Source organism: Corvus moneduloides, chromosome 9, assembly GCF_009650955.1.
Source record: "Corvus moneduloides isolate bCorMon1 chromosome 9, bCorMon1.pri, whole genome shotgun sequence".
NCBI classification, from domain to species: Eukaryota; Metazoa; Chordata; class Aves; order Passeriformes; family Corvidae; genus Corvus; species Corvus moneduloides.
In genome coordinates, this window is record NC_045484.1 from 27,646,738 (window position 1) to 27,669,212 (window position 22,475).

The following is a 22,475-nucleotide window of genomic DNA, read 5'->3' on the forward strand; positions in this document are numbered from 1 at the left end:
ATCCTACCCCCGGAACAGAAAGCTGTTGATCTAAACTTTAATTCCCAGTATCTTTATTTGGGAGTTTTACTAAATGCAGTAAGGTTTCCTGTATGTTTCTGTATAGATCAGAACTTGGTTTCCTAAGTCACCTTAAAGATAAAATCTGAGCTGCTCACTTTCCAGGCAGTATTTGTGTGCTAATAATGCCTTTCTGCACACCCATTGTACTCTGAAGGAATATTTCCAGCTTACAGAGGGAGCAGCATGTTTTACTCCTGGGCACATCTGTTTCCTACACTTAAACTGCACTCTCAATCTAAAAATGTTATCGACTAAATTTATGAAGCACTTAGCACTAAGTATCTACGTGAATCTCTCCTCAGCCCCTTAACAGAAGAGAGTAGGGAAAGAACACAGTCTGAAAAATAATGAAAGATCTGAGTGTCAAAGTAACTCTGACAACCTTAAATGTCATAGTCTTACCTAGAAGAAGAACTGGCACTTTCTCATTTGTAAGTGACATTAAAAGAAGGCAAGATGAATTTTACAAGTTTTATTATACAAAGATGATTCAAACCCATAAGAACTCTTCTACAGTTCTAAAAGTTTTGTTCTGCAACTTGTACTTCCATATGCTTTTCCAAAAAGCAAAGGTAAAAAGCCTCATTAGTCCCACTTTCTTCTTAGCAAGAGTCTAGAAAAAACCAACCGTAGCTGCATCACAATTTATTCTTTGTACTCCAGGAATTGCTGAAGTCTTTTCTTGTGTTCTGTAGCCACTTGTACAGCACTAGAAACAAATGCAGAACATTTTACATTAAAAGTAATACAGCACAAAACTAAAGTCTCATGCCAAAATTGAGTGTACATTGAAATCAATTACACTGAAGCTAAATTTTATGAAAAACCATCTATGTTCCAAGACAAAGAAGTATATTAACCCTTAAAACTGTCAATTCTTACCCTCAACAGCTTCTAAAAAATACCTATACCAGGAACCCTTGCCCATTTCCTTACCTTTAAACAGCAACTGATTAACTTACAAGGATGATTTAGGTAAGAAAGAACCTCTTAAAATGATCCCTTCTGTATACTGAGCACTTCTAAACCAAGGGACATTTCATCCCCAGAGGGAGAGATGGGCAGATACTACAGGATGTTTCAGTCCCACATATTCTGAGGCCAAGTATGGAAGTTTGCCTGCTGGGAGAGTGGTTGAGGAAGAGCTGTTGGACAACCAAGCAGCAATGGAATTTCATTATTTGGACCCTTCACAGGATTCTCTCTCTGCAGAACCATTGTCTCTAGTTGATTTATTTTCTTTTCAGCAGCTGAGATCTATTAAACAAGTGGTATTCATGAACTGCTTCTAAAGAGTTCGTGAAAAGTCACTAAGAAAAATTGCCTAGGAATCTATGAATAATAAATTTCTAAGGGGGACCATATATCTACACAGGAACTTTTTAAGGTTCCACAAATCAAAAAATACTAAAATACCAAGTTATAATAATGACCAGAAGGCATTTTTTTCCCCCAAAACTTCCCTTTTCACAAGTCCTAAAATAACATTAATTAGACTAAATTTAACAAGCAAGCAATCATGAGGAAATTCTTACTTCAAGTGTTCTCCAAAGACAGTAGTTATCCGGTATAGGGCTGTTTTCAGAGATGCTCTAAGTGCAAATCGTAGTGTTTTGTAGGATGTGTCCACCAGACTCCCTGAAATCCGGGGAGGTTTGCTAGAAACATGTGGTAGTTTGAAATGTCTGTCTACAACCTGATTGAGAAAAACAAACAGATTCCTATCACATGTTCAATTATTTCATAATGTAACTAGTGACATGTTTGTGTCAAATAAAGCAAAAACAAAGTGCAAATTCAGAGATTCCAGCAAAAATGTTTTGGAGACTGAGCACTTCCCAGCCATCAATAGGAATACAGAACCAGGCTCTGTGACATAAGATTCTCTGTTACTGAGTCTTAAGCTAAGGAGAAACACAATTCTATCCTGTATTATGACTTGTTTCTTTCACAAACAAGGGTATTGGCTTTATTTCCCTGCTGGTGCCTGTTCTTGGAATAGATGACTTACACTGAAGAACTTTAATAACCTCTAAATTCTTTCCAAGAATCTCCATTAGGGCAGTGTAAAATGGTAATGTTAAAAGGACACACATAGCCTTGGAAATAAATCTGGATTTTTTAAAAACACACATTACACAAACATCAGTAATTTGAGAGTAGTGTGTTAGTATTAGCAGAGACACAGATTTTATCTCCTGAGATTTGCAATGTCTCCAAGTGCTCCGTGTTGCACCAGGAATTATGTGCAACCAAATAAAGATTAAGTTCTAACTCTGCAAAAGATACTGTATTAGAATTGCAGCATCCCTAAAATAAACTCTTCAACTGAGCACACAGTAGCCTTTATTTAAAATTAAATATTCCACGTTTTCTCCTTCTACATTTTAAAACACCAACAGGGTTTTTATTCAGCTGTTTCATAGTGTACATAGTGGCAACCAGCTGTTTTGGTTAGATTAACTGCAGAAGAGCTGTTTTAGTGGCAACAACTTCAATGTTATGACTAGTCAGTAAGGTCATTACATAAAATCAGTAAGACTCCTCTTCTAAACTTGCCTTGCAGCAAGGCAAAGTTAATAGTTTTACCTCCTGAAGAGTCAGTAACGTGTTCAGGATAGCTGGCAGTGTAGTTTGGACAACTCCAAATTGGTCTTCAGTAAAGGAGGCTGCTACCAAGTGAGACAGACCTTAAAAAAAAAAGAAATCTGTTGTAATTAATGCTTCAAAAGGTGAGAATTCAATAACAAAGATCGTGGAATCTTCAGGCAACACCATTAGTGTGGTGGAATTCCTCAGGACTTGCTGCAGCCAGCTGACAGTCACCTCAGCTCTGGCTCAAGGACTAAACCACTCACTGGTTTGACAGGTGTTTAATAGCTTGATGTTGGTAAAGCAAGAGAGATTATACAAAAATTATGTGTGATTCCCATCTCCAAACTCTGTACATCCCAAGCCATCACCTTCAATCTGACACAGCATGGCACATCTGCCCATAAAACACATCACCAAGGAAACTGATACACTTTGCACAGACAAATGTAATAAAAGATTCTATCAATACTGGTATTTACTCATGGCTTTGAAAGAAACAAGAAAATCCAGAATGTAACTTCATACTGTCATTGTTCTTCTAATTCTCTGCAGACCATCTTTTCTATTTGCTGAGTTACTACCTGAGTATCTCCCTCAGCTCTCTGATGAACAGAGAAAGACGCAGAGCCTTTAGTCAGAAAAGCTGCTGTAAAAATAAATCTGTCACAAGAAAAAATGTAAAAGTGATATGTAGGTTCAAATGAGAGAGAACCACCAGAAATCAAGTTTAGGAATCTGTACAGAACATAAAGGAAGAGATCTCACATGGGATCTCAAAACTAACAAGTGAATTAGACTTTAGTCATGTTGGTGTCTGAAATGCAGCTGGGTTTTTATCAAAAGCATTTCAAAGATTTTTTTCTGTTACATTTATAAAACAACAGAGCCCAGAGAGTTTTCCATGAATGGAATCACCTGGAAACCACTTACCTTCCAAAGCCCAGATGTGCATTTGGGCGTCAGAGAAAACAGCCTGGATGGAGGCCTCTGGGTGCTGAGGAGAAAGCAAAGTGTTGCAAGTGCACTTTGTAAATAATATCACCAAGCTTGCAGGTTTCAGAACAGACTTTCAAGGCCAAAGGATCTTGGGAAATAGCCAGAAAAATCTGATCTAAAGTAGTAAAATTCTTTTTGGACAGGAGCTGCCCACAATGCTACAGCTGTAACTGGGGAGGAAAAAAAGGGGAAGAAAAGGATATACCCAAGCTAGTTTTCAAGGGCTAAGAATGCTTTAAGCAAAATGCAGTTTCTAATAAGATGAGTTTAAACAAGCATTGATATTCTTATTTTCTGCAGGTATGGGACAATCCTGCTGTGAAACTCACAGCAAGCAAGAAGTTGTACTTATGGAAAGCCTTAGACGAAAATACAGGTTTTAGAACCATAACCTGTGTCTCAAACACAGGAGCACCCTTACCTTGCTGAAGAAATACATTATCAGTGCCCGTTTGGACAAGAAGTTTTTCATCTGAAAAGAAACAAAAGATTAAACACATCATCTGCATTTAAGGCATGCACAGTTGGCCCTCCTAAACCCTACTATCTTCACACAGCATAGGGATAGAGAGTGGAGGGAAGGATTTGTTATATAAGCTAAGTGGACAAGGAAGTATTCATTCCATAAAGTGGAAAATTCTTCCAGAGAGATACCACCTAAGCTGCACCCCCCTGTGCACTGCAATTTTACTCCACCTGTTCTTGCTTGTTCTGAAGCCACGTGTAAATAAATCTTGGCTGCACTGCCTCACTGCCAGTTCTTGCAGCAGAGACCACTGGGAAGGATTCATGATGGGAACCATTCATTTGCTGATCTGCAAGAAAAAAAAATACAGTACCTTCAGAAAAACTGGTTGCTGCCACTTTAATCCTCACAATGCACTCTCCATTGACATTGTTACTACGCTTATGGCTGCGAGGCTCAAGACAGTGCTGTGGAAAAATCTCTACCTGGAACTGATGTCCACAGCTTTGGTCCTCTTCTCATGACATGGGGACTTTGAACTGGTCCGTGCCAAGGGGACTTTACATCCACAACTCCCATCTTGTAACTTAAAGCAGGGGAGCTGAAAGGTGAACCAACATCAGAGCCAGGAGATGTCTTCACAGGCATCAGGGATGGCTTGACCAGTGGAGACATGGAGGCTCTGAGAACAATGTTGGACCTCTGTGACTGGAATGCCATGTCTTCTATCCCAACAGCTCCTAGTGACAAAGAACACACTGCATGAAGACAACAGGCTGGCACAATGAAATAGGAGATGGGTTTGTTATTTGATTGCTATTTCAACAACTTCTGTATCAGAGCTTTTATTAAATGTCAAGATTAGCACTGTGGTCTTGCACATCAGCATAAGCATGGAGTGTTTTCAAAGTTCATCAGCTTAAAACCAGCAAGTGATGAGAAGGATCCTTGTGATTTACTTCTTTTACTCCTTCTGCTAGCCAACATTACTACACCCTGTAAGTACGAGAAAAAAGGCTGCCTATAGAAGAATGAAAAGTTATTCTGATTTTGTGAGAAAAGGCATGTCCATCTCAAAAGCCAAGGATCAGCAGCACTAGAAGAAATTCATCTGTGACACACCAACAGTCCCTGCTGTTGCCAGGGCACTGCCTCCTAAGGGATTCCATTACCTGGCAGCCTTGTGATAACACAGCTGTGCTGCCAGGAATGATGCCCAAGTCTGGCATGTAAAACACTCGAAATGCCTGGAGGCTGCTCACAGCTCAGGAGTCAGACTGGGCTCTCCTCACTCTACAGTGATATTAGTGAATCACACAAACATAAACAAAACCTAATTTTACCATCTTACACTAATCATAAGAGCAGTTATGCAATTTACAGAGCATCTCTTGGCAAGACTTAAATTCTCCCTGTGCTATGTTGAACCACTTACTGAAACTGTGATAACCACTTTTTTTATTCATGCAAGTATGGAAAAAATACTGTATTGAACATAGTATCATGCAAGTAAACAAACTCAGTAAACATGATAACCGCAAGTTTTCTAGCTATTTTGGGATTATTTCAACAAAAAGATCTTTTTTGTTTGGATTTATTTGCAGAAATGCCTCATTTTCCTCATAAAATTTGAGACTAAGGTATCTATTGGTACCTTCATGCTTTACAGACCTTTATGAGCATTTCCTCACATACCTGGAGTCTGTGGAGGTACCTTCAGCTCTCCCACTGGTGGCTTTGCTCTCCCATTTGCTGCTGCTGCTTCCTGCTGTGCCATCAGCCTCTGGGTAAGGTCACTCAGGAGACTCAAACACTCCCGGGATATTGCAGTCCAGTTGTGTGGGTGCCCACCTGGCAGTGCACACAAAGAGCAGGGTTTAACCCAGCTGCTCCTCCCTGTATCTGTTCTGACAATGCCCACGTGCTCTCAGCAGGAGCTTCACTGTGACAGGGCCACTCAGCTTCTGAAACGCCACAGGCCATTTCTACTGTGACAGCTTGTTTGTACTGAGAGAAGATGAAAACATGGACAGATTCTATGGATAACTCAGTGAAACCTGCTAAGCAAGCAGGAAACACAAGCAGTTCAGCCCATCAGATCTGAAATCACTGAATGGCTAAAATGAACAAGTATCAGTGGTGATGGCAAAACAGTTTTGAAATAGTACAAATACTAGAATTTCTGGTAAGGTGCAAAAACTTCCTGAAGGCGTCTAAGTAGTTTTAATTTACCTCCTCCGCCATATCTTTGAAAACAGCAAAAAAGCTGTACATTAATTGAAGTTACAGCCACTGTTTGCTCTCATAGCTGCAGTGGTGATTCAGTATTTGTGCCTGATTTTCCCCCACTCCCACCTCAACATTCAGCTTCCATACATATCTGTTAGATTTTCCAGTCTGGACTATCTGACTGGTGGTGTGAAGTGGGCCCTGCTTTCAAAATCCTAAACCTGTGTTTCCTTTTGGCTGTCATTTAAATCCAACAGACACCAGAACTGGTTGAGTTTAGCAGGTGAAACAACATGATTATAGGTAATTGAGCATCCTTTTGGAAAAGGCACCACAGGCTAGAGGCTCCTGGCTTTGGTAGCATGCCTCACAGCATTACATAATTTCTAAGAGCATTTGACTGACAATTTTAAAAAAGGAATCAACAGAAAATAAATTTTATAATTACCTGGCTGGCTAAGGCTAAAGACTTCCTGTCGTCGAACAGGAGAATACTGGGAAAGTAACATCAAGTCTTGTAAGGCTAAAAACTACAAAGAAAGGAAAATGTTTTAGTGCATGCAAAGTCCAATGTATGCTTAAAAAATATGTAGTTATCCATACAAAATCAATCCTTGCCAGAGAATGAGATCACACAGGCTAAAACCAGCCATGTAACAGAAAGAGAATGGAGGCAGATCCCTAGAACCACTCTGGATGGAGCTGCTGAGCTATTAAGAGCTTTACTGATATGTCAGTTCTCTGCAGTTCAAGATCTAACACTGTTTTTTTATTCTAACAGCTCAGGCAGAAAGATCTTAAGACACAAAAAAGTCTAAGAAGAGAAATGTTTTTGCAAACCAGATCTCAACTACAGCTTTAGGGTCAGTGCCTTATGGGACCAACCTACCACTGTTTTTTCATGGGATTAAGCAATTCGTGTGGCAAACTAAAAATAACCAGATTTTTCACAATATTCAAATCCTATTATAAATAGGACATTTTAATCACATCTGAGATCATAAATTAGATTTCCTGTTCCTTTAACTGTTCGTGGTCAACTCTTCCCCACTTATCCTCAGATAACGCAGCAAAGCTTAAAAAGGTATCTCCAGCCTTATCAGAAATCTGTAAAATCAGTAAAGGTAGATTTTGCATGTGCAAGAGAATATTCTTATCTTTATTTACATATTACTTCTTAAATAAGGTCTCCAATTTCTAAGTATTGTAATCAGTAAGTCCTATTAATGACTACCATAGACCAAAATTCCTCTTCTTTACTCACAGGTTCTAAGTAGCTTTTTACTATTGCCTTTTATAAAAAAGAAACCCAACTTCCAACGTAAATACAGATGTATTTTTAATTTCAAGAGAGAACACACATGTTAAGAGCTCAAATATATTTAGCAGGGACAAGATGTTGAGAGTACAAAGGTTTGAGAAAACACCTGCTTATGTGACAAGACTCAAAGTTGAGTTACAAAAACCTGAATGCCACTAAGCTGCTGTTTTTGCATCAGTACACACTATCACACTTCTGCTGCACACAGATCTTACCTTTGACTAAATGAATCTTCAGCTGAAAGTAACCGTGGTGAGCACCAGCAGATGTCACTACTAAACAAATTTTCACCATACAGTGTAACAGCCTGTGAGTGCTCTGAGGCAGCTTTTCAAGGAACACCTCAGTGAACAGAACTGGTACCTGTAAGATGGGACTGATTGCTCTGAAAAACATCTTTTTAGTACACACCTATCAGGGAAGAGGTAGGAGTTCAATTACCTTTATAAGGAGGGGAGGATTGCTGTTTAAGATTTTAGGCAGGCACTGGTCTGTCTCCTGAGCAAATGTTGGTTGAATGGGAAAATGATGACTCTAAATACAAACATCAAAAGTTGTATTATACAGAGGGAAGCACAAGAAAATCTTATGAAAGACCAGTAAACTGGCCTGGAATTTCTAACATAGAAACAAAAAGAGTTTACTCCTTTCATTTAAAATTGAGAAATCTTAGAAAATTCAGATATCTTTATCTTCAAATAAATGTGCTCATATAATTTGTGGCTAGGGGCATCACATCTTTATGTAAGAAATTCCTCTAACCACGTATCTGGGAAAAACTAATAACACCATATTCCAAAAAAAGACTGAAACCTAAACTGCAGTGCCTGTCTTTACACCTGGGTAACAACTCTAGTGAAGAACTGAGGGCTCTTTTAGCAAATAAAAAAATATTTTTGAAATTCTTCTTTTGTGCTGCTCCACTTCTAAACAGAAGAATTCTTATTTTTATCATCATGATATTCATATCCTGTGTTTTAATAGAATTTCTGTGGCTACAACATTTAAAATGTAAATAGCACTGCTTGAATTGTATCAAGCATTCCATTGTTTTAATGCTATTTCACATGGTTCAATTTGGGAACAGATTACCTGTTAGTTTTGTGTTACTGCACTTGTTTTACACATCATAGCCTTATTCTCCTGTTTCCAACTGCAACATTGAAACCTGAGGTAGCAATTGCTTTCAAGAGGTTAATAAATGAACTTCATGTGGCCTAATTTTACAATTTCTTTCCTGACTTTTCACTTAACACTATGCAAATATTTAAAAGCAACTTAATGAACTTTTTAGCTCATTAAGAAAAACAAAATCATGTGAATAAAAAAATATTTTTCATCAGCCAAAAGGGCAAAGTCCATTTCATACTTTCACAGATGGATGTTTCTTTTGTCTTCCACAGTTTCATAAGCAATATAGTAATTAGAGATGTTGACACAGTGTTCACTGGTGCTTGTTATTATCCTCTGAGACAGGTTGCTCACACCTCAGAGCTGTTGTCATGCTTGACTCATTGTTGATCTTTTGTCCACATAGTCACAACAACTACACCTTTCTAATTAAAGCTAATTAAACACCCCAACACTGAATTTGCTGTTTAATTCCATGAGTACTTTGCACCAATACATTGACCCAGGATTTAAACCTAACTTTTCTTCTCTTTTATCAAGAGTCTCGTAGTGTTTTAATTTAAAAAAATTAAAATCAAGTTAGATGAACAATTTTTTCCTCTCTATTCTTACAAGGAAATATCTGGAAACAGAAGCAGAGGAGTAAGAGGAGGAGGTGGCAGTAACAAAACATTTTTTGTAAGGAGCACAGGTCTTGCTATGAGAAGAAAGGGAAAGGCAGTTAACGCCAGGCCTCTCTTCACTACTCAGTTATCAGTTACTATCTGTAGTGCATGCTGTGAAAATTCAAGAACTCACAGTGAGTTATTTCCTAGTAGAACTTCTTTTGAAATGAAAGAATCATCTGTGCCACGCTGATGTTCTAACTTGAGCACTGTCACAAGTACTGACCTCTGTGGCATAGATTTTGAAGAGCAGCCAAGCAATGTACCAGGTCATCAGGAGAAACACACCACTCAGCCAGGTATGGTAAAACAAGGAGAGATCCAGTAAGCCACTCAGAGTGTCAAGAGGATGTAATTTACTGCAGATAAAATAACCAAGAGGATATAAGTATTTTAGTATTTGTATTATGAAAGATGTCTGTAGCAAGCTGTTAAAGTAGCAACAATTGCAGAAATAAAGCTGCTCTTTTTTTTTTTTTTTTACAAAAAAAGTTTAAGTGTGTTTAAGATACCAGCTCTTTGATTTTTCAGTAACTGAGGAAATAAAGTTAAGAAAAATTAATGAAATTAAGGAATAAGAAATATGAAATAAGTAATAATGACTACAGTTTTAGTCAATTAAGATATTAAGACTCCAGCTTCCCTATTTTAAAACAGCCATATAAAAATAAAGATTCCCCCCACCAAAAAAAACCCCACCATAGAAAATCAGATAAAACTCATAGATGCAATTTGGAGGAATTAGCCTTTCTAATATTCTAAAGACTTACAGAGATAAAAAAAACAGGTAATTTCTTAATTACTGTCTTAATGACAAGATGGTTCCTACAAGGGGACACTGGTTCCTTTAGGATTCATTGCAGAAGTGGCCAAAGCTCCCCATGTTCTATGTGGGGAGGCAAAGAACTGAGTCCTGCTAGCAAGCTGGATTTCCTCAGGAAGGCAGCTGTCAGCCACGATTCCAAGTTTCCAGCACAATGTCCTACCTACCTGTCTGTATGGAGATCCATCGTGGTACATATCCATACCTTTGGGATATAACCTAGGGAGTCAAAAAGAAACTCTGAAACAAATACAACACTACAAAACACACACACAGTAGGCCAAGAAGACGACAAAAAAAATAGAATTCATGCAGACACAAGAGACAGGTCTTGTAACTCACATGGACAAGGAAACAATCTGCCTTTGGGGTTATTTTGTTTTAAGAAATAGAAAAAAGAGAAGGAAAAAAGGCTTCAGGCCAGCAGCTATGCACTGAGAGATGTAGACCTTCTCTTTTATTGCTGCTTCTCAGCAGTGAGTTAATTGTGTTTCCTCACTAACAAAAGAGGGTTAATAGTAATTTAATATTAATTTTCACTACAGCCCAGGCAGCAGCAAAGTGCTTTTAAAGACTTAATGGAATCTGATATAGAACCACTATACTTCCAATTTATCCCCTGATGTAAATAAAAGGATAATAATTCTTGCATATTTTGACATCATCTAGGAGGATAATTACAACCCTAACAAAGCATTCCTGATTTTTAGAAAGTCTAGAGCAATTATCTTAATCAGCAGAGATTTTTTTTGCACCACAGACCAAACTCCATTTTCTTATGGGAGGGAGCCATCCTACCTTTGTTTCCCAAGCTCCCTCCAAATAATATACAGGGCACTTGAGAATAAAGCCAAAGTGCTAATCTTTGCCTAAAAAATAGGGAAGATAGAGAACATTACACACAGTGAAGTCCTGCCCACTGCTGGTGTGTCAAGTTCAGCTCTGGGACACTACATTTCCACTACCAGGCAGTGGAAGCAACAATCCAAAGCCTGACTGATCAAAGTTTTCAAAATACAGGAATTACAAATTAAAGAGAGAGAATTTCAGGAGCCCTTACCAAAAAAGTAATATGTGACACAGAAGTTTCTAACAAAATATAATGATTCCACACAACTGTGTTTTATCAGGAGAGGCAAAGACCTTCTGAAACGTAAATACTTGTATTGCTAAAACCAAACAAAAGAAATAGTTTAGTATTCCACATTCAGAACAAATCAATGAAACAGTTAATAAAAATAATACAACAAAAAAAGGACAATGTACTTGGAAGCCTGTAGTCTAGATCAATTAAAAACTTAATTTAAGGTAATTCCAGGTGTTGCATTTATTATTTATGCTCCCAGTCTTTCCTGATATTTTATACTCATGTCTAGTTCTTATCCTTTTTCCTAGTTGTAGCAGTGAAAATTGAAGATGGGGTAGATTGACTCCATACACAAGAGAACAAAATAGAGTAGCTCTGTCTAATGCAAAATAAAGAAGAAAAAAAAAAGGCATCTTTAATCTACTAGATTTCATTTAGATTCTAAATGTTCAATTAAAATACAGGGAAAATTTAGACAAGCCTGAGTTCCAGAGTCAGTAATCCTCCAGGCAGTGAAACCAACATAATACTGATGCTTTCCTCCAAATAAATGAACTCTATGCTTCCAAATGACAAAAGCAACCCAGCTGGCCATGAAACTATGAAAATGAAACTATGCAAATGTAACCAAAGTGATTTAATTTTTTATTTGACTAAGTTGCACTAGAAAAAAAAAACAAAAAACAACAAAACAAAACAAAAAAAAGGAGAATTAACAACATTGGAATAGATTTTTTTTTTTAATATTTCAGCTACAAAATGTTGCTTGGTTTGCTGATGAACTGAATGGTCAGCATAATGCAGCAAACATGTTTTTCACTAATACGACCAACCTTGTTTAAAGACAACTCTTGCCAAATTGGTTGGACTGTGTCAATCTGGGAATCAGGCAAAATTAATGGCTGCTGTGAGGCTGCAGCAACAGAAGTATTTTTAAGATGATGTTTCACACTGGTACAGATTTCTACAGGACTCCTCCAGAGGAATTAATGGAATTTCAGTTTCCATAGCGCTACGCACACAAAAAGGCTTTGGATATTGAGCTCTAAGCAAGATTTAAGGTGCTATTTAGACTTGAACTGAGCTGGTACAGCTGGAGCTCAGTTATGACTGATAATATGCTGCCTTTTTTTTTTTTTTTTTAACTGTCAAGATTTTCAGCTTTTAGGTGACCCTTGTTGTCAGTTCCAGGAACTGATACCCAGTTTGTGCACGTTGTCCTGTAGTTCACCTGCCACCTCAGCCAGCTTTTAACACGCATCAGAGCAGTGTAGTCTAAATGCTAAAGAGTCACAGCATCCCAATTTCTGTGTCCATTTAAAAGGAGCTGAGCAGGAAGGAAGAGGATGAAGCCTGCTGGCATTTAAAGCTGTGTGTACACTTTATCTATCAGTGAAAGCAGCTGCCCACAGGCAACTCCTACTGCCACACTCAAATTATCCAGGCTATTTCACTGTTTCACTTATGTGTCTTTCTACAAAGGTGCTTAAACCTCTTACCTGTATGATTGGAAATGGCAAATAATTCATGTTGTTAATAAGATAGAAAAGACTGTAACTGTATCCCAAGAAAGCTCCAGAAAGTAGAAAGAAGAGGTGATACTCATTTAGGCACATCTGAGGAACAGCATCTTCTAGGCTAAAATAGAAAACTTAGAATCAATTCTGAGTTCAAAACAAAAAGCTGTTCAAGCCTTAGGAAACTCAAATCAGAAGTTTGATTTTACTTTCCTGATCAGTACATCTGATGATATCTCAGTAAGTTTTTGCTAAAGTAGGAATCCCACCACCTGTTTTTGTGGTTTATGCATGAAATATGTCCCATTAACCACAAGACCAAGACTTAGTTCAAGCGACAACTTTTCATTAAGAATCCTGGCAATTTAGTTTTTCTGGTCCAGTTATTTCTCTGTGCACTGTAACATTTACAAATGGGGGTATTTTTTGTCCTTTAATAAAGAAAATCAACATACAATTGCTGATTTTTGAGAAAACCCAAATTCCAGGGATTCCTTTTGAAAGAAACAATCAATAAATACTTTTTACAATAAAAGTTCTTTCTTTATCTTTGACACACACACACAATTACCTTTCTGAAGGTGTGCAGGACACAGCAAGAAACTGGAACCTGCCTTTTGTCATGACTGTAGCACACCAAGCAACCAGCATTCCCATGATAGCATGAACAAAGGAATGGATGACTTGATGAGGGTGAATAATTTTTCCTATCAGTGCTAATCGAGAGCATGGTATTGATGGCACAACTGTAAAAAAAAAAGCAGAAAATTCATTTTCACTTACTACTAAAAAAACCTTTCATTAAAAAAAAGAAAAGAGAGAGAGAGAAAAACCCACCATTGTCAACAAAGAATTTTTCACAGTCAGGATCAGTCACTAAATTGTAAATGATCATCTTATTTAATACAGGTATCAAAGACAGTTCAACAGTTTACACAACCCACCTGCATAAAATTCAACATTGAAGATGCTTATTACTATTATCACCACAGACATCAGGAAGATACAAAAGATGACATAGGAAGTATACAAGTCATTGAAAGAATCTAAAAAAAAAAAAAATATATATATAGTTCAGAAAATTGCAATAACACAGCAGCGACACATTAAGTAACAGAAAAGAGCACGTAAGCAATTGACAATAATCCTCTAAGAGCTTAAAGAGAAGTAATGGTCAATGGACTCTAATCCCACATGAGGTCTGCCCAACTACGCAAAAGCATATGGAAGCTCCATAGAAACTATTTTACACCCTTATAGCTGATTTTCTTGTAAGTGAACACTCAGAAGTTTAAAACATTTTTTTTTCAAAGTGAATTAAACTATGGCTCAAATATCACATTTCTCTTCATTTAAGAAAAGCTGCAGCCATCCAGCCACACCAAAAAGGGAAGAAATTTCTTACAGAGTGGTTCTCTTGGGCTTTTCTGTTTTCAAAGGAGGAAGGAAGTCAATTCTCTCTGCCTGAAGCAGCTCAGTGACCACAGGCATTGAGCTTCCAGCTAAATACCTCTCAATTTTCATTGTAGGCACTCAGGGGAAGGTTATTCTCACCTGCAGAGTGGCTGCTTCAGGAATTTCTCTTAGGATTCAGTGCACCATAGAGAAAACTGAAGCTGTTTATGGAAACAATAGCTGCCCAGGGTGGAAGAGGAAGAAGGGTGTCCAAGTACTCAGAACACATAACTAAAGCACTTAACCTGGTTTTTGTTCTTCTCTGAGGGATATACTCACATGAACTTGCAACACTTATTCCTGCCTAGGGTGCACCGTGGCTGCTATGATTGTAACACAGAAACATTTCAAAGGCCAAAGACCATTCAAAACACTAGTGTAACACGATGCCACCGTCAGTTCCCGCTATCTGGGACTGGGCCCAAAACAACAGAATGGAGAAAAAAACCCCAAAACCACAAGCACGTGAGGGCAAAACCAGGAGAACACGGCCGGGCACCTACTCGAGATCCAGCGCACCGGGTGGAACAGGTCGAGGCCGCTGAGGACGATGAAGGCCGCGGTGCAGATGGGCAGCAGCAGCACGGACCAGGTGACAGCGGCGGCCACTCGCCAGCCCAGAACCTGTGGGGACACAGCGTGAGGGGACCAGGACCCGCCAACCCAGCGCCTGCACGGTGACAACAGGAGGGGACCGGGAGGGGGGACCGGGACCCGCCAGCCTAGCGCCTGAGGGGTGCACAGGCTGAGGGGACCAGGGCTTATCACCCCAGAACCTGAGGGAAGACAGCGTGAGGGGGCCGGGGACCGACACCATCCGCCAGCCCAGCACCTGCGGGGAGACAGCGTGATGGAACCGGGACCGGGGGGAGATGCGCCGCCACCCGCCAGACCAGCGTCTGAGGAAGCGCAGCCTGAGGGGAGCGCAGCCCGAGGACCGACCTGCCGGAGCAGCGCCCGCTGCCCGCCCGCCGCCGCCGCCGCCGCTGCCGCCTCCATGGCCGCGGCCCGGCCGCCCGTTCAAAGCCGCCGCCCAACGGCCCCACGTGCCGGGCGCGCGACACTTCCGCCGCGCGCCCCGGCAGAAGCCAATGGGAAGGCGCGCACGCCGCTCTCCCCGCCCCTCCGGGGGTGCGCACTGACGTCACGCGCACCGGGAACTACAAGTCCCGGCGTGCCCCGCGCGGCCACGGCCGCCTGAGGGAGCCAGGGGCGGCCTCCGCGTCTAACGGGGCAGAGCGCGGCCCGGGGCGGCGAAGAAATAAAATTATCACATTAGTCCACATTAAGTCTGTTTACTAACACGTTGAAAGCCTCGCTGGCGGCTCGAGGGGGTTCAGTCCTGTCACAACTCCACCATGCCTTGGACCAAACCCTCGCCCACAGCTTTAGAGCGTTAAGATGCTTTGTGCACAAAATATGGATCACATTGCCTTCAGAACGCTTTATTCAGAGGCAAAACAGTGTAGTGAGCATAGACTGAATTAAAGAAAAAACCAAAAAAAATTCCCTCCCCCCCAAAAAAAAAACCCAAAACATAAAAAAATCCCAACCAAACATAAAAACCCTTTCTGTTCTGGACTGGGATCAATGGTTCACTCTCCTCCTGGAACCAGTCAGTATCCAGTGAGCATGGAGATGTCCATGGGACATCACTGTCCATCCTGCTGCAAAACACAGCCCCCGTCCTTGAAGTTTCCATGGTCTTCAGTGAAAAAAATCATCTAAAACAAAACTACTGTATAGATGGAGGAAGTGGTGCTGTCATCTGAAAGAGACAAATAACTCCCGTGAATACTTCAGCTCCTCACCAGAGGACACAACAGCACACATATTTAGGTCTCAATACTAAAATTCATTACTGTCATATTGATTCTTATTAGGTATCTAGAATTAAAAACTGATTTTGCAGAAGGAAATGCCACTGAAGTTGACCTGGGTGACTGGATTGTGTAATTTTTTATGTGCCTTTTGCTAGGCACATTTGGCTATTTTTTATATTATTTGTTTATTTTAAATCGAATATAGCTTCTATTCAGTAAATACCCTGATTTTCACAAACACACTTGTGGCTGGTGTACTTGGAGTGGCCTGGCCTTTACATGTCTATTAGCCTGCTTCTGAACCTGCTCCACAGAACTATCCAACAGAATTCAGATGTCATCTCCTGCTGGCAGCAGTCCCAGATACCAGGAAGCAAATCCTCAAGCTATCCCACAGAAGGAATGCAGTCCAGAGGGATGGATGGCTCAGGCTCTGAGTCAGCCCTGCCCAGAGCCCACATGGATGTCCCCACACACAGCCACTGCTCTGGAACGCTGTCTCAAACAGCAAGGGTTTGAAAAATCCAATCTGCTTTTTACATTAAAAGGAAAGAAAAACTGGAGTGTAACAGTTTATTGCTTAAGTTTCACTCGTGCAGAATTCAAAAAAATGCTTTTGGGTTTTTGTAAGGGGCTGAATATATTATTTATTTAACTATGAGTCTCTTCACCAAGAGTAAACCTCAAAGAAAAGAAAGATAACCTATCTTTGCTCCTCAGTCTTTACATCTGTACTTAAAACTTACAACTGAAAGTTAAGAGATGTTATTTATATATAGACCCCATTTAGCAAAATTAATCCGTTAAACCCCTTTCCATTCAACCACAGTGATGGACAAAAGTTTCAAGATGTCTGTGATGACTGCAGAAAAAAAACACATTTAGATTGGATTCTTACCTTATTTAGTGACTCTTTGTTATTACTGTGGTTCCATTGTGAGCAGGGATAATAGGTGCAGGAATATCCAGTTCAGGGGCATCAAAAAAGTATGCCTACATTATCAGAGGCGAAAAAAAATTAGAGAGACACATACTGTGCTGCCTTATCCCAGCTCCTTCTTTCCATACCCATCAAACACAGCTACAAACACAGCACTGAAATGGCAAATTTGAATCTTTTTCTGTTTTTATCAATTAGAAAGAGTCAATTAAAACAGTACTCTGAACTGTACTTTTAAATTTAACTGTTAGCAGCCAAGGCCTTTGAAAAAGACCTGTAGTGGAAAGGGTTGGATTGCAGATCCAAGGACAGTTTCGTTTTGCTGTTGCCTCCCTGCACACTGAGCTGTGGGGAACCAAATCTGTCTACCCTGGAAGCTGTGGAAGCTGAGGCCTGGCTGATACCCTTCTACCTAGTGCAACAAGGAAACAAATAATTTAAGTGTTCATTGTGTATTTCAGTGGCATCAGGGTCTTCTGTTTCCTAACACTTACTGTGTATGAAAACATGAACCTGCCAAAGCCCATAAGCACATGCTTTATATTGAACATTTAATCCTTCTAAAGGACTAAGCATAGTACTCATTGGAATAAAGTGCCACTGGATACTATAAAGATTAATGCTTTGCTGATACTATGATGAATTCCAGGTACATTCAAGAGTGTGCTGTGGGGGGTGGACTCAATGACCATGATGGGTCCCCTCCATCTTGGGAGATGTTCTATGATTCCATAATTGATTACTGAATTTATTACCAGCACTGTCAGGGTCACATTGGCATCAATTTTTCGCTACATTTAAAATAACTGGAATTTTTACATCAGCGGTTTTCCAGTGACCAGCCAATCCTTCCTCCCCTGTCCCATAACATGCCACCTGTCCTAGGAAATAGGAGATTAGGGGAAAGGAATGGCAGTGTCCCACCAAACAGCCAACAGCCAGCAGGGCGTGAAGCAGCAGGATGGTGGCCACGGTGGCCACTGCGATCCTGCGGTTGTCGTCTCGGACCGCGGGCCAGAAGGTCATCACCAACACGGACCCCGAGAGGCACAGCGAGAACACCACCAGCACCCAGCGCACCACCTTCTGCGGAATGATCCACAAAATCTGGAAAAGGCAGGGAAAGGGCTGTCAAAGGGGCCGTGTGTTCTGTGACACACCATCCCTTCCAGCTGATTCGTGCACAAATTAACTCATGCCTTTATCTGACACATCTCTGTTACTGGAGGAAAGAGTAAGAGCTTCATTCCCAGACACAACAAGAGCGAATCCCAAGTTATGCCACTCCCTCCAAGGCCTGTCCCCAGCCAGGGAAACTTGTCTTTGGAGCCATCAACATTGCCTATCTGTTCCCTGGGGACACACACATCCAAGTTCTTGAGGCTGTCTTCTGGGCTCACCAGCAGCACCTTGCTTGGGTTTGCTGCCTCTGGGGAAATGACCTGTCCTGGGCTTTTCCAGCACCCACAAGACACATTTACATTAGACAAGCTTCAAGAAAAAGAGCAAAAGATTCTCCCAGTCCCTGAAATTTCAACAAATATCAAAAATATTTTAAGAAACAGCAAATCTTCTCAAGCAGGACAGGTGAGAGGTGCACTCTTTAGCCATACGTACCGCGGTGGGAATGTAAATGAAGAGGGAGTAGCCATATACACAAACTATCTCCAGGAACGAGTAGGAGACAATGTTCATGACTCTACTGTTCCTCCACATCAGGAATCCCCAGAGAGCAAGGGGAACAAGCCAAGCGTATGCATAAATCGTTGTAGCTGCTATGGACACTGGAAACACAACAAAAGATTTAATGTTCTACTTTGAATCCTGTCAGAATCAAAGGTGTAGAAGCATTCAGCGTGAAAACTAAAAAGCTACCTGTGAAGATACTTCCAAAAGATGGAAGCCCGAATTATTAATAAACTGAGAACTTTGCATTTATATCTAGTTTACACTCACTACTCTGCCAGCACTTCAAGTTAGTTTAAAAGTAAAAACTTCAGAAAAAAAATCTCTTGGTATTTTCAATTTCTTTATTACACCTGTGTACAAAATGCTGTTGGTTTCAGTTGGAAAGGAAAAACCACAGAGGCAGGAAAAACTTCGTTAAAAATAGAAATTCAGCTACTAGCAGCTAGTGTCAAATCAAATTATTCAAGTGACTGCATTCCCAAGTGGCAGCGTTCTTCCCAGTACATTAAGGATTTTGGAAACAAAGAGAAGCTGTGTTCCTTTGGAGGGACAGCAGCCTCCCTCATAACACAAAGACAGATATCGAAAAACTGGCTCCTCACTCTGAGTTCTTTGGGGAACAGATCAGTGGAACATCTTTTGTTTATTTCTGCATTTGCCAGAAGGTAACAACTTCCAGCCCTTGGCAGGTGGTATGAGTGATAATCTAATCTGGTAATTTTCTGCCTGAGGCCTGCAAGTTCCTGGGAGGCCACAGATCCAGGAAAGCACCCAGCAAAGCACCACGGTGGCCAGTGCTGGGCTTTCACTCTCTGTACAAGGAGACATTCACTAAGGCTAAAAAATAACTAATTATTCCTGCTTGCTCTTCTAAAACCCTGGAACTACTTTATGCTCTGGAGAAACAGGGTTCTGCCAGTGACAGCCCACCTTAAGGACTTGTTTCACATCTCTAAAAATTTAAAGACAGCAATCAATCAAAAGACTCTGCTAAATCAAAGCCGTGACCTGGTTTTATATTACTTCATTTGCACATTAAAAAAAAAGCAAAAAACACCCCACAACAAAAAACCCAACCAAAAACCCCCACAAATGACTACTTGCAAACCTTTTCTGAACTCAGGCACGTAGTGGTACGTTGGTTTGCCCAGATGGATGAAGAAATTCGAGAGATTGCCACTAACAGCAATGGTGAACACGAGTGTGGCACATATCCAAAATGGACCTTAAAAGGAAACAAAACCAATAGCACACCCTCTGCTCTCCTTTTTTAAGGCTAGCAAGTAAGAAGAAATATAAACTCAGAATATTTAGCACAGAAAATAACTTCTCACACCTCCTACCTACCATAAAGGTCGGGATTGCTGCGGATATACAGCCTTACAAAGTTCTTCCCTGGTACTGGGAACACTGACCCTTTGATTCTGTCCAGGACCTATGAAACGTAAGGATTTGTCTGACTGACAATGCAAGAAGGTAAAAAACCTCAATGGATAAGGCATAATTCAGACAACAGCTCTCTTCTGGAGCAGAGTATTAACCTGGTATGTGTCCACATCGAAGAAGGTCTGGTAGTACTCAAAAGTCCAGAAAGGGGCACTTTTCTTCTGTCCTGCAAGCAGCTGGGTGGTGGGAAAGGCAACATGGAAAGTGTTACAAGCAGGCAATTTATACATTACTAGCTCATTTACACTGTAGTCACATGATTTTGGCACCAAAACAGCAAACAAACTTAACTGGGTGGTACTTCCTATGAATTATGTAACGGTTTCCTTTCCCCCTCCAGTATCTGTTAGCAGTCAGTCTCTTATCTCCCTGTAAGCAGAATTGTGGCCTGGGATTCTAAAGAGCAGCCTGTTACTACCTGCTGCCACATCATCTGTAACACACACCCTCAACACCACGACATGTTCCTTTTGCTGTCAGAATCACAATCTAAACCTCTTCTCTTTTAAAATCCATTCCTCCTTGTCCTGTTCTCTGCATGCTCTTGTAAGAAGTCCCTCTCCATCTTTCTCACAGGCCTCCACCAGCAGGTGTGAGAGCATTACCTCTGTTTTATCGGAGTCGTCAGTGCCCAGTAACTCATCATCCTCTTCCCTTCCTGGCTCCTGCAGGCGGCTGTGCTGATTCTTGGGGATTTCGACCGGCTCATCGATGCTTATGGTGGTGGCATCAGGATTTGCTGCAAGCAAATTAGCTGCATCGTCAAATTCTGCAAATAAGTACATCACAAAACAGGCGATGATCAAAACACTAAAATTTTTGTTGTCATGGCTCAAAAAACCATATAAAGACCCTGAGACAGTGTAATCGCTAGCTTAGGCATGTTGGGTACGATCTGTTTCCTAAAGCCCAAACTGACACGGAGCAAGCTGAACCTTTACTCACTTAATGAAGTGTGAGGCCACCTTTCCTGCCAGTCTGCCTGCAGGATGTTCCAATGGCCCCACCGGAGCCTGCCCTCCTTCCCTGCCAACAGCCCCGGCCCGAGGACAGCAGGTCTCTGCAAGGGGAGGGAAAAGCTGCCTCTCTGAAGAAATGGGCACTTTTAATATTCTCCAAAAACCGACAAGAAATTTTTTATCAAAAACTAAGGAAGTCTGAAACCGGGGCCTTTTGCAGGTTACAGAGCGCTCTGCCCCTTTCCAGCTGTCACCTTCCACCACACAGGATTTCAGTCCACGATTTCAGTCAACGCCGGTTGCATTTTTTAGCTCGCCAGCAGCACAATTTCACCTCAGAAAATTCAGGACACCTGACTCCCCCATCCTGACGCCACCTGCAAAACTCCCAGGACGTTTTCATTCTGCGAACGCTCAGAATCGCTGCCAAAGCCTCCAGCGCCTGACAGCTCCCCGAGCCGGGCCCCAGCCCCGCGTCCGCACCTGCGACATCGCCTTTACCTTGAAATTTGAGGTCGTCCGCCGTCGCCATTCATCCGCCTGGATGAGGATCAGCTCCCCGGGGCCCGACCCTCCTGCAAGAGGACAGGGACAGCGCTGGCACGAGTCCTGTCCCCCGCGCTGTGCCAGCGCTGCTGTGCCAGCGCTGCTGTGCCCCGCGGCCGCGCCCCCCGCTCGTGCCCCCGTCCCCGCCGCACCTCGGCTCCGCCACGGCCCCGCACCGCCGCTCCGCTCCCTTAAAGGGGCCGCGTCCGCCGCGCAGCCGCAGCCAATCAGCGGCGCCGCCGGGCGCCTCTGCCCCCGCCCCTCGGGGCGCGACAGCCTCGACGGCGACGCGGCTGGCACCGGCCAATCAGAGCCCGCGCGGCGCTTCCGCGTGCGCGCTCGCCCGCCCCCTTAAAGGGCTCGCCGCGGCCCCAGCGCGGCTGGTCAGGGGTGGCGGGGGCTGGTGCTGCTGCGTGCCACCGTCTGTGCACAAATACACACTGGGGCTGTAGCTAAGCATACGCTTATACATCTACGTACACTGCATGTTCTGATAACTGAGAGTTTTATCAGAGAGTCACGGAATGCTTTGGGTTGGAAGGGACATTAAAGATCATCCCGTTCCATCCCCTGCCGTGGTGGACACCTCCCACCAGACCGGGTTGCTCCAAGCCCCGTCCAACCTGGCCTTGGACACTGCCGGGGATGGGGCAGCCACAGCTCCTCTGGGCACCCTGTGCCAGGGCCTCACCACCCTCACAGGAAAGAATTTCTTCTTCATACT

The 22,475-nt window shown here is 41.8% G+C and overlaps 2 protein-coding genes across 4 annotated transcripts; both read right to left on the bottom strand.

Moving 5' to 3' along the window:
• Positions 1-520: 520 nt before the first annotated feature.
• NDC1 (NDC1 transmembrane nucleoporin) lies at positions 521-15,734 on the bottom strand. 2 transcript variants are annotated; one of them, XM_032118170.1, is made up of 18 exons: positions 15,652-15,734; positions 14,852-14,972; positions 13,838-13,939; positions 13,465-13,639; positions 12,876-13,014; positions 11,350-11,458; positions 10,457-10,508; positions 9,693-9,825; positions 8,112-8,204; positions 6,798-6,879; positions 5,816-5,971; positions 4,606-4,860; positions 4,351-4,469; positions 4,076-4,126; positions 3,589-3,652; positions 2,653-2,753; positions 1,599-1,759; positions 521-772 (listed from the first exon to the last, which is right to left on the bottom strand). In XM_032118170.1, the coding sequence occupies exons 3-18, from the start codon at positions 13,887-13,889 to the stop codon at positions 709-711; spliced, it is 1,806 nt and encodes a 601-aa protein (XP_031974061.1). In that variant the 5' UTR covers positions 13,890-13,939; positions 14,852-14,972; positions 15,652-15,734; the 3' UTR covers positions 521-708. The 2 variants fall into 2 exon arrangements, with proteins under 2 accessions (XP_031974061.1, XP_031974059.1); XM_032118168.1 differs by lacking the exon at positions 15,652-15,734 and adding an exon at positions 15,291-15,376.
• Positions 15,735-15,779: 45 nt separating this feature from the next.
• On the bottom strand, positions 15,780-22,002 carry YIPF1 (Yip1 domain family member 1). 2 transcript variants are annotated; one of them, XM_032118172.1, is made up of 10 exons: positions 21,904-22,002; positions 21,707-21,780; positions 20,852-20,985; positions 20,342-20,422; positions 20,148-20,235; positions 19,909-20,025; positions 18,729-18,895; positions 18,036-18,218; positions 17,070-17,164; positions 15,780-16,116 (listed from the first exon to the last, which is right to left on the bottom strand). In XM_032118172.1, exons 2-9 carry the CDS (start codon positions 21,735-21,737, stop codon positions 17,075-17,077), a joined length of 891 nt encoding a protein of 296 aa, XP_031974063.1. In that variant the 5' UTR covers positions 21,738-21,780; positions 21,904-22,002; the 3' UTR covers positions 15,780-16,116; positions 17,070-17,074. The 2 variants fall into 2 exon arrangements, with proteins under 2 accessions (XP_031974063.1, XP_031974062.1); XM_032118171.1 differs by having other exon boundaries at positions 20,852-21,015; positions 21,904-21,944.
• Between the last annotated feature and the right edge of the window lie 473 nt (positions 22,003-22,475).

What these genes read in the sequence shown, in the direction of transcription:
- NDC1 (XM_032118168.1), bottom strand. Translation starts at nt 15,347, where the DNA reads ATGGAGGCGGCAGCGGCGGCGGCGGCGGCGGGCGGGCAGCGGGCGCTG. An exon ending in TCAAAATCTATGCCACAGAG is followed by an intron (nt 8,205 to 9,692) that starts GTCAGTACTTGT and finishes GTTTGTATTTAG; the next exon opens with AGTCATCATTTTCCCATTCA. An exon ending in CTTTAGCCTTAGCCAGCCAG is followed by an intron (nt 5,972 to 6,797) that starts GTAATTATAAAA and finishes GTGCACTGCCAG; the next exon opens with GTGGGCACCCACACAACTGG.
- YIPF1 (XM_032118171.1), bottom strand. Translation starts at nt 21,737, where the DNA reads ATGGCGACGGCGGACGACCTCAAATTTCAAG. An exon ending in TCGATGTGGACACATACCAG is followed by an intron (nt 20,236 to 20,341) that starts GTTAATACTCTG and finishes TACGTTTCATAG; the next exon opens with GTCCTGGACAGAATCAAAGG. An exon ending in TGCTGGCTGTTGGCTGTTTG is followed by an intron (nt 17,165 to 18,035) that starts GTGGGACACTGC and finishes CTGATAATGTAG; the next exon opens with GCATACTTTTTTGATGCCCC.